This window comes from Lepidochelys kempii, chromosome 13, assembly GCF_965140285.1.
Source record: "Lepidochelys kempii isolate rLepKem1 chromosome 13, rLepKem1.hap1, whole genome shotgun sequence".
Lineage (NCBI taxonomy): Eukaryota > Metazoa > Chordata > Testudines > Cheloniidae > Lepidochelys > Lepidochelys kempii.
In genome coordinates, this window is record NC_136392.1 from 3,919,202 (window position 1) to 3,937,806 (window position 18,605).

The 18,605-nt window shown below is 51.9% G+C and overlaps 1 protein-coding gene across 6 annotated transcripts in view; it reads right to left on the bottom strand.

Annotated features, from left to right (window-relative positions):
• The window catches only part of HELZ2 (helicase with zinc finger 2), a 52,424-nt gene that overhangs the window by 14,262 nt on the left and 19,557 nt on the right, over nucleotides 1-18,605 (bottom strand). For all 6 annotated transcript variants that reach the window (XM_073308873.2, XM_073308871.2, XM_073308872.2 and 3 more), the window contains exons 2-9: nucleotides 17,458-18,594; nucleotides 16,533-16,716; nucleotides 15,595-15,702; nucleotides 14,309-14,823; nucleotides 9,909-10,541; nucleotides 6,831-7,614; nucleotides 5,973-6,048; nucleotides 595-4,120 (exon numbers count right to left, since the gene is read on the bottom strand). In XM_073308873.2, coding sequence (XP_073164974.1) covers nucleotides 595-4,120; nucleotides 5,973-6,048; nucleotides 6,831-7,614; nucleotides 9,909-10,541; nucleotides 14,309-14,823; nucleotides 15,595-15,702; nucleotides 16,533-16,716; nucleotides 17,458-18,464 — 6,833 coding nt within the window. In that variant the 5' untranslated portion in view covers nucleotides 18,465-18,594. The remainder of the gene's footprint in view (nucleotides 1-594; nucleotides 4,121-5,972; nucleotides 6,049-6,830; nucleotides 7,615-9,908; nucleotides 10,542-14,308; nucleotides 14,824-15,594; nucleotides 15,703-16,532; nucleotides 16,717-17,457; nucleotides 18,595-18,605) is intronic.

The following is an 18,605-nucleotide window of genomic DNA, read 5'->3' on the forward strand; positions in this document are numbered from 1 at the left end:
GCCACACAGATCTCTTCTTCTGCTACAGTTAACTCGAGCGAGATTGGCCGCCTTGCCTGTTAATGAGGCTTGATTCTAAAGGCAGGCCATGGATCTACTTGAAGTGTGGCTGTCTCAATAAGGCACGGTTGCAAAGGAACCGGCATAAAGGAGAATAAGAACGAGAAATCAGGGGCATGGGGCTGCTAAAGAAACTATGAACAGCCTTTCAAGCCGAGTTGTTTGTGAAAGATGCTGTAGCAAGAGTGAGGTGAATTGCTACAGTAACAGAAGTTGAGCAGTCCCCCCAGGGCTGCCTCTTTTCCTAGCCCCCTCAATCCTTTGCTCTTTAAGACAGCTAGGACTGCAGGAAGCGGGGTGTTTCGGGAATGTTTGAAAAAGCGACAACCAAAAACACAGAGCACCCTGCCAGAAGCCCAAGGGCCTGGCTGATTTGTGTAGGGACATGGGGATTTTCAGTGGACCAGGTACACTCAGGAGAAGGGCTCCATTCTGTTTGGGAAGGCGGCGTGGGGAAAGCTAGCCCCATATCTGCTTTCTTTTGCAAAGGACTGAAATCACCAGCTACACGTTGAATATCGCACCCACACTTACATATCCGGAAGCATCTTTGGAATGATTTCCACTGTAAACCTGGCTGAGTCCCGGGAGATCTCTGCAGGAACTGTCTCCATGGACATAAAATGGATGTAAAAATTCAGAGTCTTCAGACCATTTCTGTCCAGCTTCTCATTGTCACTACATTCTTCGGTCAGCCCATGGGCTACCCAAGTGTATGTAGCTGGATCAACCACGAAGCTGCCACCTGCCGTGCTCTCGTTGGACAAGCTGAGTTTCTGGAGGCCGTGGCTAAGACATGCCTCGTCATTACGGCATCCACTGAGCGTCAGACCTTCTAGCCGGATGCACATGTAACAGTGGTTGAAGTCTACATCAATGGCACACTCCTCTAGGAAGCTTTTGGTTAAGGAGAAAGTCCCCTGCAGCTGCCCTTCGCTGTTCCTTTGCTTGTCCCAGGTTATTTTGACATCCTGCAGGACAATGGAGTCGTTTTCTGCCACAGCGCACGAAGCAGATTCCATGGCATTGAGCGGCTTCCACACCCTGCTATAGTCCAGTGGATTCTTGTACTTGTCCTTTGACGCTTGCGTGGCGTAATTCGAGAAGCAGTTGATGGGCTTTTCTGTGTGCTCTAAACAGACCTCGAAACCCGGAGTCACGCTCCACAGCTGCACAGAAGGCACCAGAAATCCCCGCTGAACCGCCGTGGTGAGCTGCAGTTGCACAGCATCTCCGGCGCTCAGCTCTAGAAACAGCCGCACATAGTGCGAGCAGTCGCTTCTCTCTATTCTCCCCACCTGCCTCTGGCCCATGGCCCGGCCGCTCCAAAGCAGAGCAATCACGCTCTCAAACTCTTCCTTTCTGATGGCCGCCAGCACGTCTTGCCACACCTGAGCGCTGAAGAGGGTGATGTGGCGGTCCCGAAGCGGTGAGGACCGCGGGGTGTGCTCCTTTGAGCTCACCACGGAGTACATTCGCCGCCTCCACGTCAGCCTCATGCTGTTCCGCTCTTGGTTAAACGAGGGCTGTTCCACTAACTGCAGAGCCCGGTAGTTGATTAGTTGGGGATCTGGAAGGCTCTCCTTGTTCAGTGGGAACAAGGCTTTAAAGAACCTATCAACTCCCTCAACGCTCACAACGAACGCGATCTTCTGCAGGACTTGGCACCTCAGCCGGGTGGCCATCTGCAGGGAATGGGCCCTCTTTTCGTAGGTTACTGCCCGCAAGTTCTTTCTGTTGAAGTCATGGCAGAGAAATTCAATGTCCTCTGAGGAGTACAGTACTGGCTTCTTGCAGAGCACGGAATGAAGGTGCCGCTGGACCACGATGTCCAAGTATCGGCGGATGGGGGAGGAGGCCCAGGTGTAAGAGTCGACGTGCAAGGAGTAATGTCCCGCCTTAGACTGAGCGGTCGAGTTGGAGCGACTGAAATAGGAACGGCTCAGCAGCCTCCTGAACTCCAGGACGATGGGGGCGAGCTTCGGGTGAATGTCATCGGTAGCAATGAGGTCAAGCATCTTGTGGACATCACGAGCGTCCACAGCTGACTCGAGGTGCTCCCACAGTGGGGTCAGGAGGCTGAACTCACCCCATCCAGCAGGGGCTGGGCCAGCAGGCAGAGCTCCCAGGTGGTGCGAGAGGTGGATGGACAAAGGAATGATGTGGCTGTATTTGTTCTTCATCTGAGCCACTTGCTGAGGGTTGGGCTCCATTTGACACCGAAGAGGAGTGACGTTCTTGGTGTGGTCTTTGTTGGTTAGAAACTCGGCCACAAAGCTGTTGAACATGATCATGAACTCCTCTATCATCTGGTGGGATCCCCTGTTGCCTGGGGTACTTTCCTCATCCAGCCGGTCATAGTAACAGTCTTCCTGCAGCCTGAACTGTCGGTGGACTCTGGAGAAGTGATAAGCCACAGCTATACAGTCCTCAAGGGTGTCAAAGCGAAGGGCCTTCGTTTCCCCACTGTAGTGGTTCTTAATGATGCTTTCTGCCTCCTCGTAGGACAGCTGCCGGTCCGAGCGGATTGTGGACACAGCGAAGTTCCGTTTCATCATCCTGTCTGTCGTCTTTTCTACAGTGACAAACAGGGAGATCACATGGCGATTCTTTTGTGGCAGGAGGCTGCAGAGGTCTTGGCTGATCCGAGGTGGGAACATGCAGAGCGGCTCCTTACCAGGGGCATAGTAAGTAGTGCCTCGTTTCTTCGCCTCCATATCCAAAGCACTGTCTTTGGGAACAAAGCCAGCCACGTCTGCGATGTGGATCCCAATCTCGTAACAACTGCCCTCATCTCGGACACTTATCGCATCATCCAAATCTTTAGAGCCTGGGGGGTCGACAGTGAAGGTCAGGTAGCCCCGGCAGTCCCTCAGATTCTCCTTGGGAGGGTTCGATTTGCTGGACGTAATTTTGGCCAGCTCCTTGGTCACCTCGCTTGGGTACTTTTTTGCCAGACCGTACTCCAAATCAAGGATCTTCAAGCCTTCTTCCAGAGTCAAAGCCATGGGCAGGATGTCTGTTACTATGCCTAGAGGGTAGTAAAAACCTTCCCGCCAGGAGATAATTTGGACACAGAAAAGCTGACTTCTTTTCATCTCCTGGCTTATCTTCTCACAGCTGACCACCTGGTACTTCCCCTTTATCAGTTTGCGGATGGGGACAACATTGGGTTTTTCTTTCAGCCCTGGGACAAATATTTTGGTGATGGTGCGGTCGATGGGGATCATCACGCGGGGGTCGAACTCGTCCATCGTGCAGACGAAGGACCGCTCTCGCTCGGCCCACATCAGCACGCCCACCACTCTCCCTTGGGGACGGAGGGCGCCACCCTCAGGGGCACTGGTCTGCAGCAGCTCCACGAGCACTTGGTCGCCAGTGAAAGCCATGCCACAGCGAACTCTGCCTTTGATCTGAATGTTGAGGGGAGGTGACTCATCGAAGGCGAAGGCAGATGCTTTGTCAAACCCCTCTTTGACCAGCTCACACCTCTTGTACATTTTGGGGTGCATGCGAAGATACTCCTGCATTGTGTGAGAGGAGAAGTTGACATATTCCAGCCGGCCGTTCTGCTGGGCCGAGGCCTCGGAGTTCACGTTCAGCAACCCTTCTTCGGAAACAGTCACCTGGACGTTCTTGCTCTCATCCAGGAGCTCCTGGAGAATGGGATCGTCGGGATTTCCGTTATCCAACTCGGAGGTCCAGGAATCCGTGTCGCTGTCGTCCTCCTCCTCACACAGCTGCTGCTGCTCAGTGCTTCCCTGGATCCAGCTCTGCTTGTCGGACACTGCCTGCTTAATCTGCTCCAGCGTCAGCGTTTCCGGAGTCACGCTGCCCTTCTCGATGCACTCCTGGAGGAAGCGCTTCCAGACCTTGCTGCACTGGCCATGGGAGCACAAGGCCACAGCATCTCCCACCACAATGACCTGTGACTGGGCCCTTGTCATGATGGTGTTCAGCACTCTCGCTTCGTTGAAGAACTCCATGTTGGGGGAGGCAGAGCTAAGCAGGCTTTCCTTGGTGTGAACTGTGCTGATGATGATGACCCGGAACTCCCTCCCTGCATGGGACAAGAGGAGAGAGAAGAAAAAGGTTACTGATGGGAACTGAATGAGGAGGACTCTCTCTGGGTGGAGCATGTGCCTTTGGAGGTGTCCGTGCCTACACAGCGCTGCATGTGGACCCCCAGGAGTGACCGGCTAAAAACACCCGCATGTGATCATTTCCCTAAGTGATAAGAGTGACCTGAGATTTAACTCAATGAAACAGATTCCTTGGAATTGCAGGGGCTTCCCACCCGCGAGCCATGATACAGACCAACACCCAGGCACCACGTGAGGAGCCAGAGATGAAGCAAGAGCAAGAGCGAGGTGACTAATACAAGAGCAGTGTTTGTGGATTCCAAACCACTCTTCGATTTGACAGTGTTCTGCCCCTTGTTATCCGCTCCCCGTGAACACACATGGGAATGGGGTTTGTACACCGGGACATTTGGGAATGGGCTTTTCTTTCCAAAAATCCCAGTAGGAACCAGAGGTTTTGTGCAGGAAGAGAAGTATTCACCATTCACCTGTTTAAAAAAAAAGTTTTGATCATCCAGTCCGAGAGTAGAAACAATGCCGTCTGGCTCCGGTAACCATGAACACTAGGGATAACAAACAGCCAATCAATGAGTTCATAAACCAGCCAAAGGCTGAAAATGGTTTGTCAAGAAGGAGGGATGTGAAGATGGGAAACGCACACCAGGCATTCATTATTTCCACCACAAGATGTCTCTGCTGCGCCATAAAACCAGTGAAGAACTAGATCAATCTTCTTTGGCTTGAGAGGAAAAAAACAAACCAAAACCCTCTTTCTTCAGCTCCCATGGCAGAGTCACATTTCAGCAAGCAGCCTCACTGGGAAGTCATGTGTCAGTTATACTGTGTCAGTACCCAGAGGCCTTTGCATATGGATGCCCTGTTGGTTACAACATATCACCTTCTTTTACATCATTATTAGACTCTCCCTTGGTATCCTGGGAATCTTGAGTACAGACATGAATCACACCAAGATACCCAGTCTCTGGGGCTCTGGCAAGTATGGGCATCTCTGCTTGTATGGCTGCAGGCGGGATTATAAAAGGGATCAGCGCCTATGTCCAGGGTTTTCATGCTTCTCAGGAAATAAAGAGATACCCAACCAATTTCATGGGATGAGACTAGGATACGGACATACTTCAGGAGCACATTTTTCAGTTTAAAACCCTATTCATGTGTAAAAAATGACCGGGAACCATTTTAAACTGGACAGATCAGACAGCGCTTTCTAGGCCAGCAGCAACATGGAAAGGGGCTAAAAGCGACTCACCAATTCCTTGCGGGGGGCGGCGGCAAGGGAGTGTGCATGCGCTCATTGTATTCTGTATAAAAATTTTAAAGTGACGAGTGATTCTGGGCACCCAATTTAGGTACCTTAAAGGGGCCCAGTTCTCAGAGTGTGGTGCTCAGCAAGAGGGGCACCCAACATCACCCCCCCACCCCCCCCCACAACTAGAAGGCCCAGCCAGCAGTTTTGTGGTGGGCACAGGATAAGAACCTAGATGGAACAGAATGGCATCGTACGCCTGTGTGGCTGCCCCACATCCATATGGGCACATCAGCTGCACCCGCTCTCCCCTCTGCTCTTTACAGGCTTCTGAAGGTGCCAGAGGCATCTCTGCTAGTCATCCAGCATTCAGTCCATGTTGCCCCTTTACCTGTCCGCAGCGCCCAGCAGCATGGGAATATTCTCCCAGCTTCTCACTGGTGTGACCACGCGAGTTCTCACTAGCCTAGAGGGAGAGCCCGGAGTAGAATGGCTCCTTTTTCCTGCCACTAAGAATGGATTCCATTCCTGCCAAAGCAAAAACAGCCACTCAGCAAGATACAAACCTGGTAAGTTTTCAAAGTTTTCCACGGCCACCTCTCCCAGGTACTTCTTCCTCAGCTCCTGCCTTATTGCATTGACCTGGTGGGAAAGGGAGTCACAAAGTCACAAACCAGGGAGCAGCTCAACAGCTCCCCGCAACCTGCACCCAGCCCCCGATCTCCAGAGAGCAGGTATCATACGGCCACTAGGTGAGAAGAAGATTTGATGGGGTTCAAGCTTGTTTTAGTTCCACCATCACTGCCAAAGGGGCTCCCTATCAACACGCAATGCAAGAGCATCTTGTTTAACAATCCAAGGCTCACCAGCCACCAGGGAAGGCCAGGCAAGCCAAGCTTGGTGCATCCCGATAAGACCCTGCCCCTCAGCTCTGCAAGCTCTAAGCCGGAGCCCAGGACACACTCAGACTCACTGGGGTGACCTACAGCTGTGGGCGGGCAGTGGGAATCACATTTGAGAGACTTAAAGAACAAAATGGACTCCCAAGGCTCAGGGGAAGAATGACACCAAGGAGAAGGGCAGGAAAATTCTGGATTGCCAGTTGGGCTGAGAAGGACTTCAGCAGATTTGCTGTGCTAGACTCTCTGCCCTACCTAAAACCATCCCCTTATAAGTCACCTCTGCTCCACCCGTCCCTTCCACTCCCATGCGCTGTAAACACCCCCTTAGCAAAATGTCCTGGACAAAAGTAAATTCACGGTTCTGGCATCCAGGGTTAGCAAGCAACAAGAGAGAGGGGTGTTTACAGAAAGTAAACCGAGTCCAGCGTTTGGCATTTACAAACAACAATGCGTCCCATGCCGCTCCAGTGCAGAATGACGGATTGACAACGCATCGGCTCACACTGGCACCGTCCTGCCTACCTGCATGCCATGGGAGACCACGCAGATTCTCTTCAGGTCCCGGGCTCCCCATTCATCTGGCCACTTCTGGTGCATCTCTTGCACTTTCTCGATCACCTGCATGATCTCGGAGACGTTGTACCAGGACGTCATGGCCATATCCCGCTCGGTGGAGCCCGGCACGTGGCAAAACATGAGCGGATGGAGCTCAGGGTGGGGCGGGATGTTGCCGCTGGCACGGATAGTGTTGCCTTTGCTGACGTAGAAATGCTTGGAGACAAACTCGATGATGCCCGCAGTGGAGCGGTAGTTCTCGTTGAAGATGATCCTGCTTTTCAGAGCTACTTCATGTTTCTCCTTCTGGTAGTACTGGAAGAGGCGGTTCAGCAGGGTGTGGTCGGCAGACTGCTCACCTCCCAGGCAGAACAACTTAGGGGTCACTTGCATGTGGTCCCCAGCGAGGACAACTCGAGTCTCGTAAGTAGCGTATGAGAGTGGGATCAGAGCTTCGCATTCCAGCATCTGAGCCGCCTCATCTATCAAGATGTGGGTGAAGTATCCAGGGGGCACCCTCAGGTTCTTGGACAGCATGGATGTGGTGATGATAACGCGGTGCCTGTCGATCTCTGCTTGAGTGGGTTGCCTGAAGGTCCTCTGGTTTGGAGAAAGGCAGCAGTACAGCTGAGTGACAGGGTCGGTCATGCTGATGGAACGGTCTGTGTATTTGATCCTCAGAGGGACTGCACCAGGGTGCCCGTTTGTGACATACTCGTGGAAGTACTCACGGATGTAGATGTCAGCCGCACTGGAAGAGAGAGAAAACAGGAGTGTGATGCTGGTGAACCAAGTGCCAGCTCTGGCCAAGGCCATAGGTGTGTGCTAAGAGCTGACAGACTTGTAGCTGGAAAGCAAACCAGCTCAGCCGTACGTTAGTTTTGTTTAAAATAGGTAATGGTCCTCTAAGAATGTATTTAGTGTTCAGACCCTATGAAATACTTCTAAGTTGCTCCATGCATTAATCTCATTGGTAATGTCTGTATTCTATGCTATAAAGGAAATATTACTTTGAATATGTTTGCTCTGAACTTGTGAACCCAGGCATGGGAATTGTCCCCCCACCCATCCAGGAGGGCTGTCAAAAATTAAGTGGGCCATCATAAGACTTGTTAATTTCCCCATCCACCCATGGAGAAGCAGGTGCAGAAGGCCTCATCCCAGACATCTGAACGCGGGAAGGGGGAAATAAACATAGCTGACATGACGATTTTTCATCTCTGCTGTTCAAACTCTCAGAGGGCCAGAGACACTAAACTGAAGCAAGAGATCTCTCAGGGTTATTCCTGGGTCTGCCCTGAAAGACATTTCGAATGGACAGATCACTACAATTCTGTCACTCTTAGGAGCTGGATTCTAATTCATTTGTGTGTAGATGTTTGCTTGCTTTCACCTGTAAATAACTCATTTGTTTTTCCTAGTTAATAACCCTTTAGAATAATTCCAGGATTGGATACAAATGTTGTCTTTGGTGTAAGATCTAGGGGACCAATTGATCTGGGGTAAGTGACTGGTCTCTTGGGACTGGGAGTAACCTGAATATTTTGTGATTTTTGGTGTAAGTGACCATTTATCACCAAGTCCAGCTTGTCTGGGTGGAAAGATCGATGGGAGGCTGTCTGGGACTCCATGGCAAGACTGTTATAGTGATCCAGGAGTTCACACTTGTTACTGACTTGGTGAAGTCTAATTAAAAAACACACCACCAGTTTGGGGTATCTGCCCTGAGATAGGCATTCACGGTCCTGAGCCACTCCAGGCAGCATGGCAAGGGGATGTGAGTGGGAGTCTCAGACAAGCCCTTCATCGAAGATGCACTGGGGTAGTCTGTCCCATTGTTTATTCATTTGGGAACGGACAAGGAACACACTCATTCGCAGTTTCCAGAGCTCTGGCCCCTGATTTACAACCTGCAGGAGATACTCATGTATGTGCAGAAACTAGCGTATGGGGTACATGCTCAGTTATCCGCACTGTGCACACAATAAGCCTGTGCTCATGTTTTTCAAGAGTGCGATTTAAGGCCTAATCAGTGACTGCACAGTGTCTAGAGCCTCACTTACTAAGGGACTTCTGAATACATACACTTGGGCCCTTAGTCACAACGCCACATGCCCAGGGATCACATGGGCACAAGGATGTGTAGGGTCCCAGGTATGAAAGCATGGCCCCAGGCATTCCTCATCCCACAATCAACCTTCCTAGAATCCTGTCCTGGCGGAGTACGTGCAAACATCTCAGAGAGTAGAACAAGCCCCAGTGCAGCCAGAGGGCAGGACACAGGCTAAGATTGAAAGTCATCTCTTTTTATTATACCTTTCAAAAAAATATTAAAGAAATAATGGTCCCCATAGGAAAGAAAACGGACCCTCCTCTGCACATTCCCTCCCGCATTGTCACTTTCATTTTAACATCTCGGAACAATGAAGGCCAGTTCAGAGCCTACCACCTTTGCATGCATCTCGACTTTCCCTCCCCCAACTCTCCTCTTTATGGGACCTGCAGAATCAATATTGACAAATACACGCAGCCTAGCAGCTTTTGGAAAGAGCCAGCATCTGAGGGCAAATACAAAAATGAAGTCACCTGGGCAAGGCCAAGAGGGGACATTAAGGGGCAGAAGCGAAGGAGTTTTCATTTCACCGGGCATGTAACGGTTACCCACAGTGTTGCCGGGGAAGAGGACCCAGAAGGGAATGACTGTAGCACACCATGAAACACATCTCTCTCCTCCCCATCTCTCTAGCTTAGAATCAAGGTCCCCATCAAGAATGTATCCTGATTTCCTTCCACCCACATCTTCCTGCCCCCATCTAGGCTCAGAATGCTTTTCTTTAAGAGAATAATGTTGCTGTATTTCCATAATGGACCAAATGTTTGGACTGTTGGCAAAACTCTTGGCATCGAAACACAATTTAGTTTCCTTAGGGAAACCCTCACATTCCCATCACGGGTGAATCTGGCGCAGCTGAGCACTCAGCCTTCAGTTTATGGCCTCCCAGCATCTTCCCTTGGAGAAGGGCCATGGCAAAGCCAGCAAGTTACCTGTTGGTGTGGGTGCAGATCAGCACTCGCGTGTTGGGCTGCTTGATGATTTCCCTGGTGGCCATGGCCAAGGTGAAGGTCTTCCCTGTGCCAAAAGGCCCATAGATCAGAAGAGGAGGGACCTGCCTGGAGCTGGTGGCCTCGCCAGTGATGAAGGAGATGGCCTGCATCTGCTTTTTGTTCCCGGTCAGCAGGAGCGTGGGGGAGTGAGGGATGGAACAGGCTGCAACGTCGGGCAGGATCAGCCGCTCGTCCAGCAGCTGGTCCACCGCATAGTGCCACAGCCGGAACTGCAGCCGGTCGATCTGGAACTGGATCTCCACCTTGCGGGAGGTGCCCTGCTGGAAGCCAAGCTCGGAGCAACATCTCTTGGGGACGAGAAGCCAGAGGCTCCTCTCCGTGATGGCCTTGCTGTCCACCTTGACCTCGTACACCCGGTTGTCCGTGGGCGGGTCAGGTGCCAGGAAAGCGGTGCTCACAGACCGGCTCAGTAGGTACCCCTCGTTGGTGTCCGGCGTTAGGGCACAAGGGGTCGGCACTTCAGCAAAGAGCTCACCAGGGAGGGCGCACTTCATCCCCACAGACAGGGTCTGCAGCATTGGGGTCAGGGAGATGGTGACCTGGAGGTTGAGCCTGAGACAGAGAAGGCACCAGAGCGAACAGTGATGACTGCACACGACAATTCATCAGCAATATTCCCCACTACGCGGAGGGACTGCCTGCATCACAGCAGCATGAGAATCCCCTCCCGATTGCCCACCTCTTCACCCCACCCTCTCCCCACAAGAGGGCCTGTGCCCTGGTCCTTGTGTTCTGGTGACAGGACTCTTCTCTGTGCTCCCCTAGACCAACCAGAGATCACGCTGAGCAGCGTTTTCAAATTGAATGCCACTTGTTTCAAATTACAGCATGCAGACTTGCGGCACCTGGGGGAGGAGCTGCTTTGGAGATTCGGCCACGTGCACTTACTGAAAAGTGACACGTAAAGAATGGCAGTTTGGCAAACAGGTTGCCAATCCTCGAGAAACTCAACAGCACTAAACTCCTACGGGACACCTTCAAAACCAGGCTTAGAGAGCTGCCTGCCTGTGTAACTCCTGCAGGCTGCTGGGAAGGAGAGCTACACCCTAGGCGCCCATCTACTCTACATCAAGCCGGTGCACCAAGGAGCACAGACGCACCAGGTGCACCCACTTCCTTCAGGGTCGGCTCCTCGTGGTGGGTCTAGTGGGGTGCACAGCACAGCTCCCTTTGTTTCTCCCCAAGTAGCAGCACTGAAAACCTCCACCCACGGCTGGCTAGTGCTCAGCACAAACCAGAGCCCAGGCAGTAGCCAAGATGTGGAATGCACAGCAGAGCATTAGGCAGCCATACCAGCTGGTGCTCTCTGGAGGCTCAGAGCAGGAGATTTTGCCTTGCTGCTTGAGATGGGATGGGGGAGAGTAACCAACCATTGCACTCCAGAGAAAGGAAGGCCCCTGCAGAGGCCATTCCCTTCCCGCTCCCCTCCCACAGCTAGCTTTGCCTTCTCCCCATCACAGACAGACATTTCTCCTCCTCTAACCCCTCCACTTACCCCAGTGACCCCATCTCCTGACCTCCCTTGTGCCTACTCTCATCCCCTCTCTTATTCTTCTCCGTAACCTCTCACTCTCCGCTGGCTCCTTCCCCTCACAATGCAAACATGCTTGAGTCTCTCCCCTCTTAAAAAGCCCACCCTCGACCCCATTTCTCTCTCCAACTACTGCCCCATCTCCCTTTCATCTCGAGCTCATTGGACACACTGTCTACAACTGCTGGCTGGTGTTCCTCTCTCCCAGTTCCAGCCTAGACTCTCTGCAAGCCAGCTTCCGTCCCATGCCCTCCATGGAAACTGCTCTTGACAAAGTCTCTGCTGACCTCTTCCTAGCCAAATCTCAGAGCCAGCTCTCCATCCCCCTCCTCATCCTCCTTATCCTGTCAGCCTCCTTCAACACAGTCAGCCATGCTCTTCTTAAAATTCTGTCCTTCCTTGGCTTCCGGGACTTTTCCTCTCCTGGTTCTCCTCCTGTCTCTCCAATCATTCATCCACTGTGTCTTTCAGAAGACTCTACACCTTATCTCAGGGTAATCTCATCTGCAAACCCAAATTCAACTGCCATCTCTACCAACCCACAGATCTACCTCTGTCCTCTGGACCTGTCTGATTCTGTCCATACTAAAGTCACCATTGGTCTCTCTGACTTCTCCTTCTGGATGTCCAGTCATCAGCTCACGCTCAACAGGGCTAAAGCAGAGCTCTTCATCTTCCCCCCAACCTCCCTGTTCCTTCCTTTTCCAATCTGTTTGGGCAACACCACCATCCTGCCTGTCACTCAGGCCCGTAACCTGGGTATCAGCTTTCATTCAGACCTCTCTCTAGGTCCACATCCAGGTTACGTCTAAATCTTACAGACTCTCGCTACAGAAAAGCTCTCAGATACAGGCCTTGTGATCCATCCACATGGCTAAAACTCTCCTCCTCCCACACTGCAACAACCTTTTCTCCGGCCTTGACAAATGCAGCCTGGCCCCACTCATATCCATTCAGAAAGCTGCTGCAAAGATCATTCTTCTTGCCTTGCTGATGTCCCCCCTCTCTTTATGTCCCTCCACGGACTCCCCGTTTCTCTATCGCAACGAATATACGCCACTTTTGCCTTCCTTTCTAGGCCTTTCAGAGCCTACCCCTGCCCCATCATCTCTCACTCGCTGTCCTGATGCTGGCTCCCACCTGCGATCAGCCCATGACACCAGCCTCCAAGCACACACTTGTTAAATGTTCATGCAAGTGCCTTTGTGCTTTCTCCATTGCTGCCCCTCACCCTCGGGAGGTGCTCCCCATAAACAGCGGCAAAGATACCTCGTTATCCACCTTCAAATTCCCCCTTCAAACTCTCCTTTCTGTGCACCTGCCAAAAAACCCCTGTCAGCGGTTAGGCTGCCAGTGCGCGGAGACCAATGCCTGTCATGCTGACCAAAAGCGTCTCACTGTTTCCTAGTGCTTCCCACCATCTGTGGTCTCCTGGCTTGTGCTTCGATTGCAAGCTCTGTGGGGCAGGGACCGTCTTTGTTCTGTGTTTGTACAGCCCCTAGCACAATGGGTCCCAGTCCATTCCTGGGGTCCGAGATGTTACAGTAATACAAACAGGGTGGATAAAAATCAATGATTTAAAAAAGAATTAAAATAATAAAAAAAAAAACCAAAACACGGATTTTTTTGATAAAAAGTTTTTTGAGGAACAAAACCTATCTAAAGATAGTTTTAATTAAGATACATTATAGCTCAAATGAGATCTCATCATGGAATAGGGATTATAAATTCGGATTCTGTAGTATGAGACAATATATTCATGGAATGTTTAAGAAAAGTTTTGTAAATGAGTTCCAATAGTTATTGGATTAGGGACCCAATCTTATGGGGTTCCAGGGGCTTCCGTATAGATAATTTAGGTTGATCTTTCTAGCTACCCAGTGAGACTCAGTGCTCAGTTTAGAAGATGCCGTCAGAGATGCTTAGTTTTACCGTTCTCAAATTGTGGATTTGTGTCTCCAGAGGTAACATGCTGGTTAACAGCAAAAATGTTTGAAAGAAAGAAAGGTGAGAAATAGTTAAATAAAATAATTTAAATGCCTGTCTGGTGATGTTCTCCTCCTAATACAACCTGGCAAGAAAATCCTCCAAATATTAACGATTAACCCATTGAATTGGAGATATTTATGAAGTCACTGGAAGGTGAACTATCCGCTTTGGTAAATGAAATAACCAAACAATCATTCATTTTCTGATACAGCTGTAAAGCTAATCCGAAAAGTTTTCAAAATAAATCTCTTTAAAAATGTATAGTGTGTACCTTCTAAAAATGAAACCTACGTCTGTCTCGGAGTTGTGAAGACTATGTATGAAGGTTATAACAACCAACAAGAATGCACTTTTATGTAGAAATCCATGATTAAATCGAGTCTTCCTGACTAGTGATTTAAATTATGATTTAAATCAATTTGATTGAAATCAAATCCCCCCGAATACAAATATATACTAGTTTGGAAAGTGGAGGCTCCCTACCTCCACTCCTTGCCATGTTCACACCCCACAGAGCAGAACTAGCCCTATATTATCACTCTCTTTCCTGTTCCACACGTCACCTTCCATGACAGCGCCCCACTTCTCTGCGACAGATCTGACCTGCAACTGTCCCTTGGGACCATTCCTGCATAATGGGCGTGGGGGGGAATATGGGGACTAGACTTGAAATAGCACCAGGGATTAAGGGACAGAATAAGCATTGGTCCTGGACCACCGCAGATAAAAGGAAGGCAGGCCTCTGAGGAGGATGAGCCCTTCACCCTTCTGGATCTGCCACTACTGCCGGGACACTTACTTGTCAACCAGGGTCTGCTCAGCTTCCTCCTCTCGGAACAGGAAGTCATGCATCCTCTCCCTGTAGTTGAGGTGGGTGATGGGCGTGTTCGTGGTGCTGCCGGGCCGGAACTCCAGGGAGAGCTCTGGCGCTTTGTACTTGGCTAGCAGGTCCACCTCGTCACTGGTCATCTCCACGCTGGGAACGATCACCCGGTTGCCACTGTGCCAGCGCTGAAAGTTCACAAAGCGGCTGCCCTCCTTACCGTGCCGGGGGAACTCCCGTCTGCCGATCTTGGCCTGGATTTTCCGCACCAGGACGGGGCGGCTGCCGAAGTCAAAGACGACCCACTGCTCATAGACGCCGAACGTGCAGCACTCCATGCAGACCTCCACCAGGCACGAGAGCGGCGGTGATGGCAGAGCCTTTAACCGCTCCCCCCGGATGTAGGTGAGGCCCCGCGGGAACCCGTCCCCTGCTAGGAAGAAGGTGGCTCCAGGATCTCTCTTCAGTAATGCCACGTGCCTCAGAGGCATCTGCCAGTTAGAAGGGAAGAGAATACCCGGTGAAGAGAAATCTCCCTGCATGGGACCCGCCATCTGGCCACCCCCTCTGCAAAAGCCCAATAGAACTAAATAGGGAACGAGGCTTTTTTCCCCCCAACCACCCTATGGAATTCCACAGCAGGGAGAGAATTCCTACTGGAACCTACAAAATGGTCCCATTCCCTCTTCAATTCTAGAGAGGTTTAGAGTGATTCCCAAGGAACTCTGTGGGGTATCATCTCCATTAACCTCTTCAGGAATTTTCCATAAAGGGTCAGTCCTGGGACCTAGCAAAGAGCAAGCAAAGGCAGCAGGGGTGGAATGAGCAAGACGAGATCCCTCCCTGGCCACATTCCCTCCCCACAAAGCCTGTGCAGGCTTAAGAATGTTTTATTTTGCCTGAAGCACCGCAGCAGGCAGGAACGGGGCTCGGTCAGCATAGCCAGACCCCCCCACCGCACGATAAGGAAGGTTACCAATGCTCAGCACATGCCCAGCCCTGCTTTCAGAGCCCTGGCCCAAACATAACCCGGGTCAGAACTGTAACACCTCTGGGCAGGAGCTCTCTCCCCCTCTTGCCTCAGCAGGCCCCAGGGCGCCTGGAACAGATCCTCATCTACATGCCCCAACCTCCTCCTACTCCTTAACCATGCAGAGACTCCCTCCAGCAGCCCCTCAGGGGTGGAAGAGCAGGCGATTCTCTACCGCTGGGAAGAGCTGGTTTCAAACCCCTGGACTTTCTTTACAGAGAATCCGACTTACCTGGGAGTGAACTTTGAACTTCCACCTGTATCGCATCTTCCTGTCCTCTGAATGCACCCGCATGGGCTGCTCGCAGGTAACCATGACACCATCAACCTGCTCAGAAAGCTAATGGAAAGGAGACAAGAAGAGCCAGGTGTTTCACCTTACGATCGCACACACACAGCAACTGTCAGTAAGCCCCAGCACTGTCAGCTGCAGCAGGACAGCCAAAAGGGCATGGCGAGGGATTCGAGCCCCAATGCTTCTCATCAGTGTAGCCAGCGAGGGCTTGGAAAGATGGAAGGACACATGGCAGAGCAGGACAGCTTGATGCACAGAGTGTGTTCTTTAACAGGCCTACTCCTTCCTCAGAGAAGCCTGGGAATGGGCAGTGCGGGGCGTGTTGGGGGCTGGAGGACAGGGACAGCACACACATTCAAGATTAAGTCTCAAATATACGTTTAAGATCTAATTTACATTTCACCATTTAACCCCTTCCTTTGCTTTCTGCCTCTCTCATGGTCTACAATGAAAATGGTCTGAACTCGTTAATTTCACTTTCATTTTGCTTCCAGGCTCGCATGCATTAGCCCCAGGGGCGCACACCCTGCAAGGGAAGACTTATTTAAGATCAGGCCCTGGGGGCAATCAGCCCACATTGCTGAAGCAGGTGGGGAGATATTGGGATGCACTATTCCAAGAGCCTCTGAAAACACCCCCTTCAAACATGCAAGTGCACACACAGCCGGCATTCCTGGGGCAGCCAGGCACGTAGCCAGCCAGTGCAAATGCAGGGATTTCGCAAGTGTTAATGCTGCCACCAGGTTGTCGCAAGACCCTTTTGAAGATCTGACCCTTTATCAGGATTCAGCTTTAAGCAAACTCAAAACCCTTCCAATCAGCCGGATCATCCACGTGCCCCACAGCCAGTGTCCACCCAGCAGATGGGGACGTACAATGAACACCTCGTTGCGGCACTCCTTGTACTCAGCAACCAGACGGTCCTGGTAGGAGAGGAGCCCGTCTCTCTTGGCAGATTTCTTGTTCCTCTCGACAGCCTTCGCTCTCTGGATCCACTCCTGCAGCTCCTCTACAGAATGGGCCTTGGTGCACCGTTCGCCATATTCACAGATATCCCCTCTGTGAGGGAACAAATTCCACATGCAAAACAAAGCACACAGGTTACTCTGACCAGCCTGAGACCGCATGGGGAATGAAGCACCCTCCTGCACCTGGACAAGGATTATCTGGGGATTCCTAGCAGGCCACAATACTGGCAGAACTGGGACCAGCAGTGCCCCACTGAATGACGGCAGAAGCATTTTGTCTTCTGTCGTCATCTCAACTTGCTCTGGCCAGAGTTAGGTGACATGGCAGTAACACCCCCTGCACCCTGCGTGCTTCCCCCATTGCCAGCCCAGCTGGTGCTGCACCAGTGCAGAGTTATAGGTCCCAACTCCCCAGAGATGCCGCAGGCAGGTTCTTCACCCCCTTCTCGTGAGGTCAAGAAGAGCCCAGGCCTTCATGGAGGCACTTGAAAATTAACTTCCCCCAAACTTACCCCCTTGTATCCTCCCTGTCCTAATAAGGAACCACCCCAAGCCGGATTCTGCTTCATTTTACTCTGCTAGGAGACCATATACCCAAAGTCCCTGCTTGGTTCAGGGAGAGATTTTTAACCCTTTCTCCTCCAAATACGGGGCAGATTCTGTACACATGAGAACTATCACACCCCAAAGTGACGCCAAACATTAGGCCAGCTGGGTTGTCTCTCTAGACAGATGATCTAGAATCAAGTCATCAGCCCGCTGTGCCCCCTTTGCAGGGACCCATGCAGTTTGCTCATTGCCTGCTAGACAAGGCCAGCCATGCAAGGCTTACCTATTGCACAGTGTGAATGTGGTCAGCCCATAGGGAGGCGTGCGGTGAGCCCACTGGATCATGGGGTCAGCCAAAACCATCTGCATGTGCTCCACCAGGGAGCAGTGGTTCTCGAAGCTCTCCTGGGAGCTGAAGGTCACCAAGCAGGCCCGGCAGTAGAACTGGACTTGGGGCTGCGCTGGCTTGTCGCCGTTCTCGCTGAACATCGCTAAGACTGGCAGCAGGTCCGAGCGTGCCAGGCCATGCTTCTGCTCAGCCTCCCACACCGCCATCTCCACCTCGCTGTGTGCATAGTTGCACCGCTGTGCCCCGTGCTTGCACGGGTTGCCTCTGGAGATGAACATGCAGTAACTGAGCTGCGACATGAACTCTGGCCACGGCCTGATCGCAGTGTACTGCTTCTTCCTCCTTCCATCGGTGACCACATGGACCAGGAGAGCTTTCCAAGCACCGTGCTCCTCACAGAGCCTCGCCAGCCCCCTGGAGGATATTTTCTGGGGACTTTGGTAAAAGCAGAGTTTGCAGATCTCCTGGAACTGCCCCCCAAACTCGCTCTGGATTTCCCCTGCAGTGCTGGGCACTTCCTGGCTTGGGAGGCCATTGCTACTGCCTGCTTTCTGTGCCTGGAGCACCATGGCTTTCAGCACACGCCGCTCCAGTTTGTGCTCTCTCTCGAAGTTCCACACCATCGCCTCCTCCTTGCTGCTGGCAAAGGTGCACTGGTTCCTGTGCTTGTTGCACCCTAGGCCTGGGGAGTAGTATCTGCAGACCGCGTAACGTGCCGGGTTTGGGAAGCCCGGCCTTCTGCCCACCTTCTTCCATAGCTGGCTCCTCTTGCTTCTGCACCGGGCCAGGAGGATCTCCTGCATGCAGCGATGCTCCACCTCTCTCCGCCCGTAGGTGCTCTCGTTCTCCCTCACGCTGCACTTGGAGCACACCAGGCACAGCTCCAGCCGCTTCTGCAGGCCGTCCAGCAGGAGGGGGCCGAGGCCGCTAACGGCAGGCATGTTCCCCAGCGGCCAAGGGAAAACAGCTACAAATCTCTAAAAGCAGATCAGATGCTCAGGAAGGCTCCAAAGAGCAGGCAGGGTCCTAGCTCGGTGAGCCCTTCCTGGCCATCGACGCAAGGTTAAAACCCTAGAGAGAAA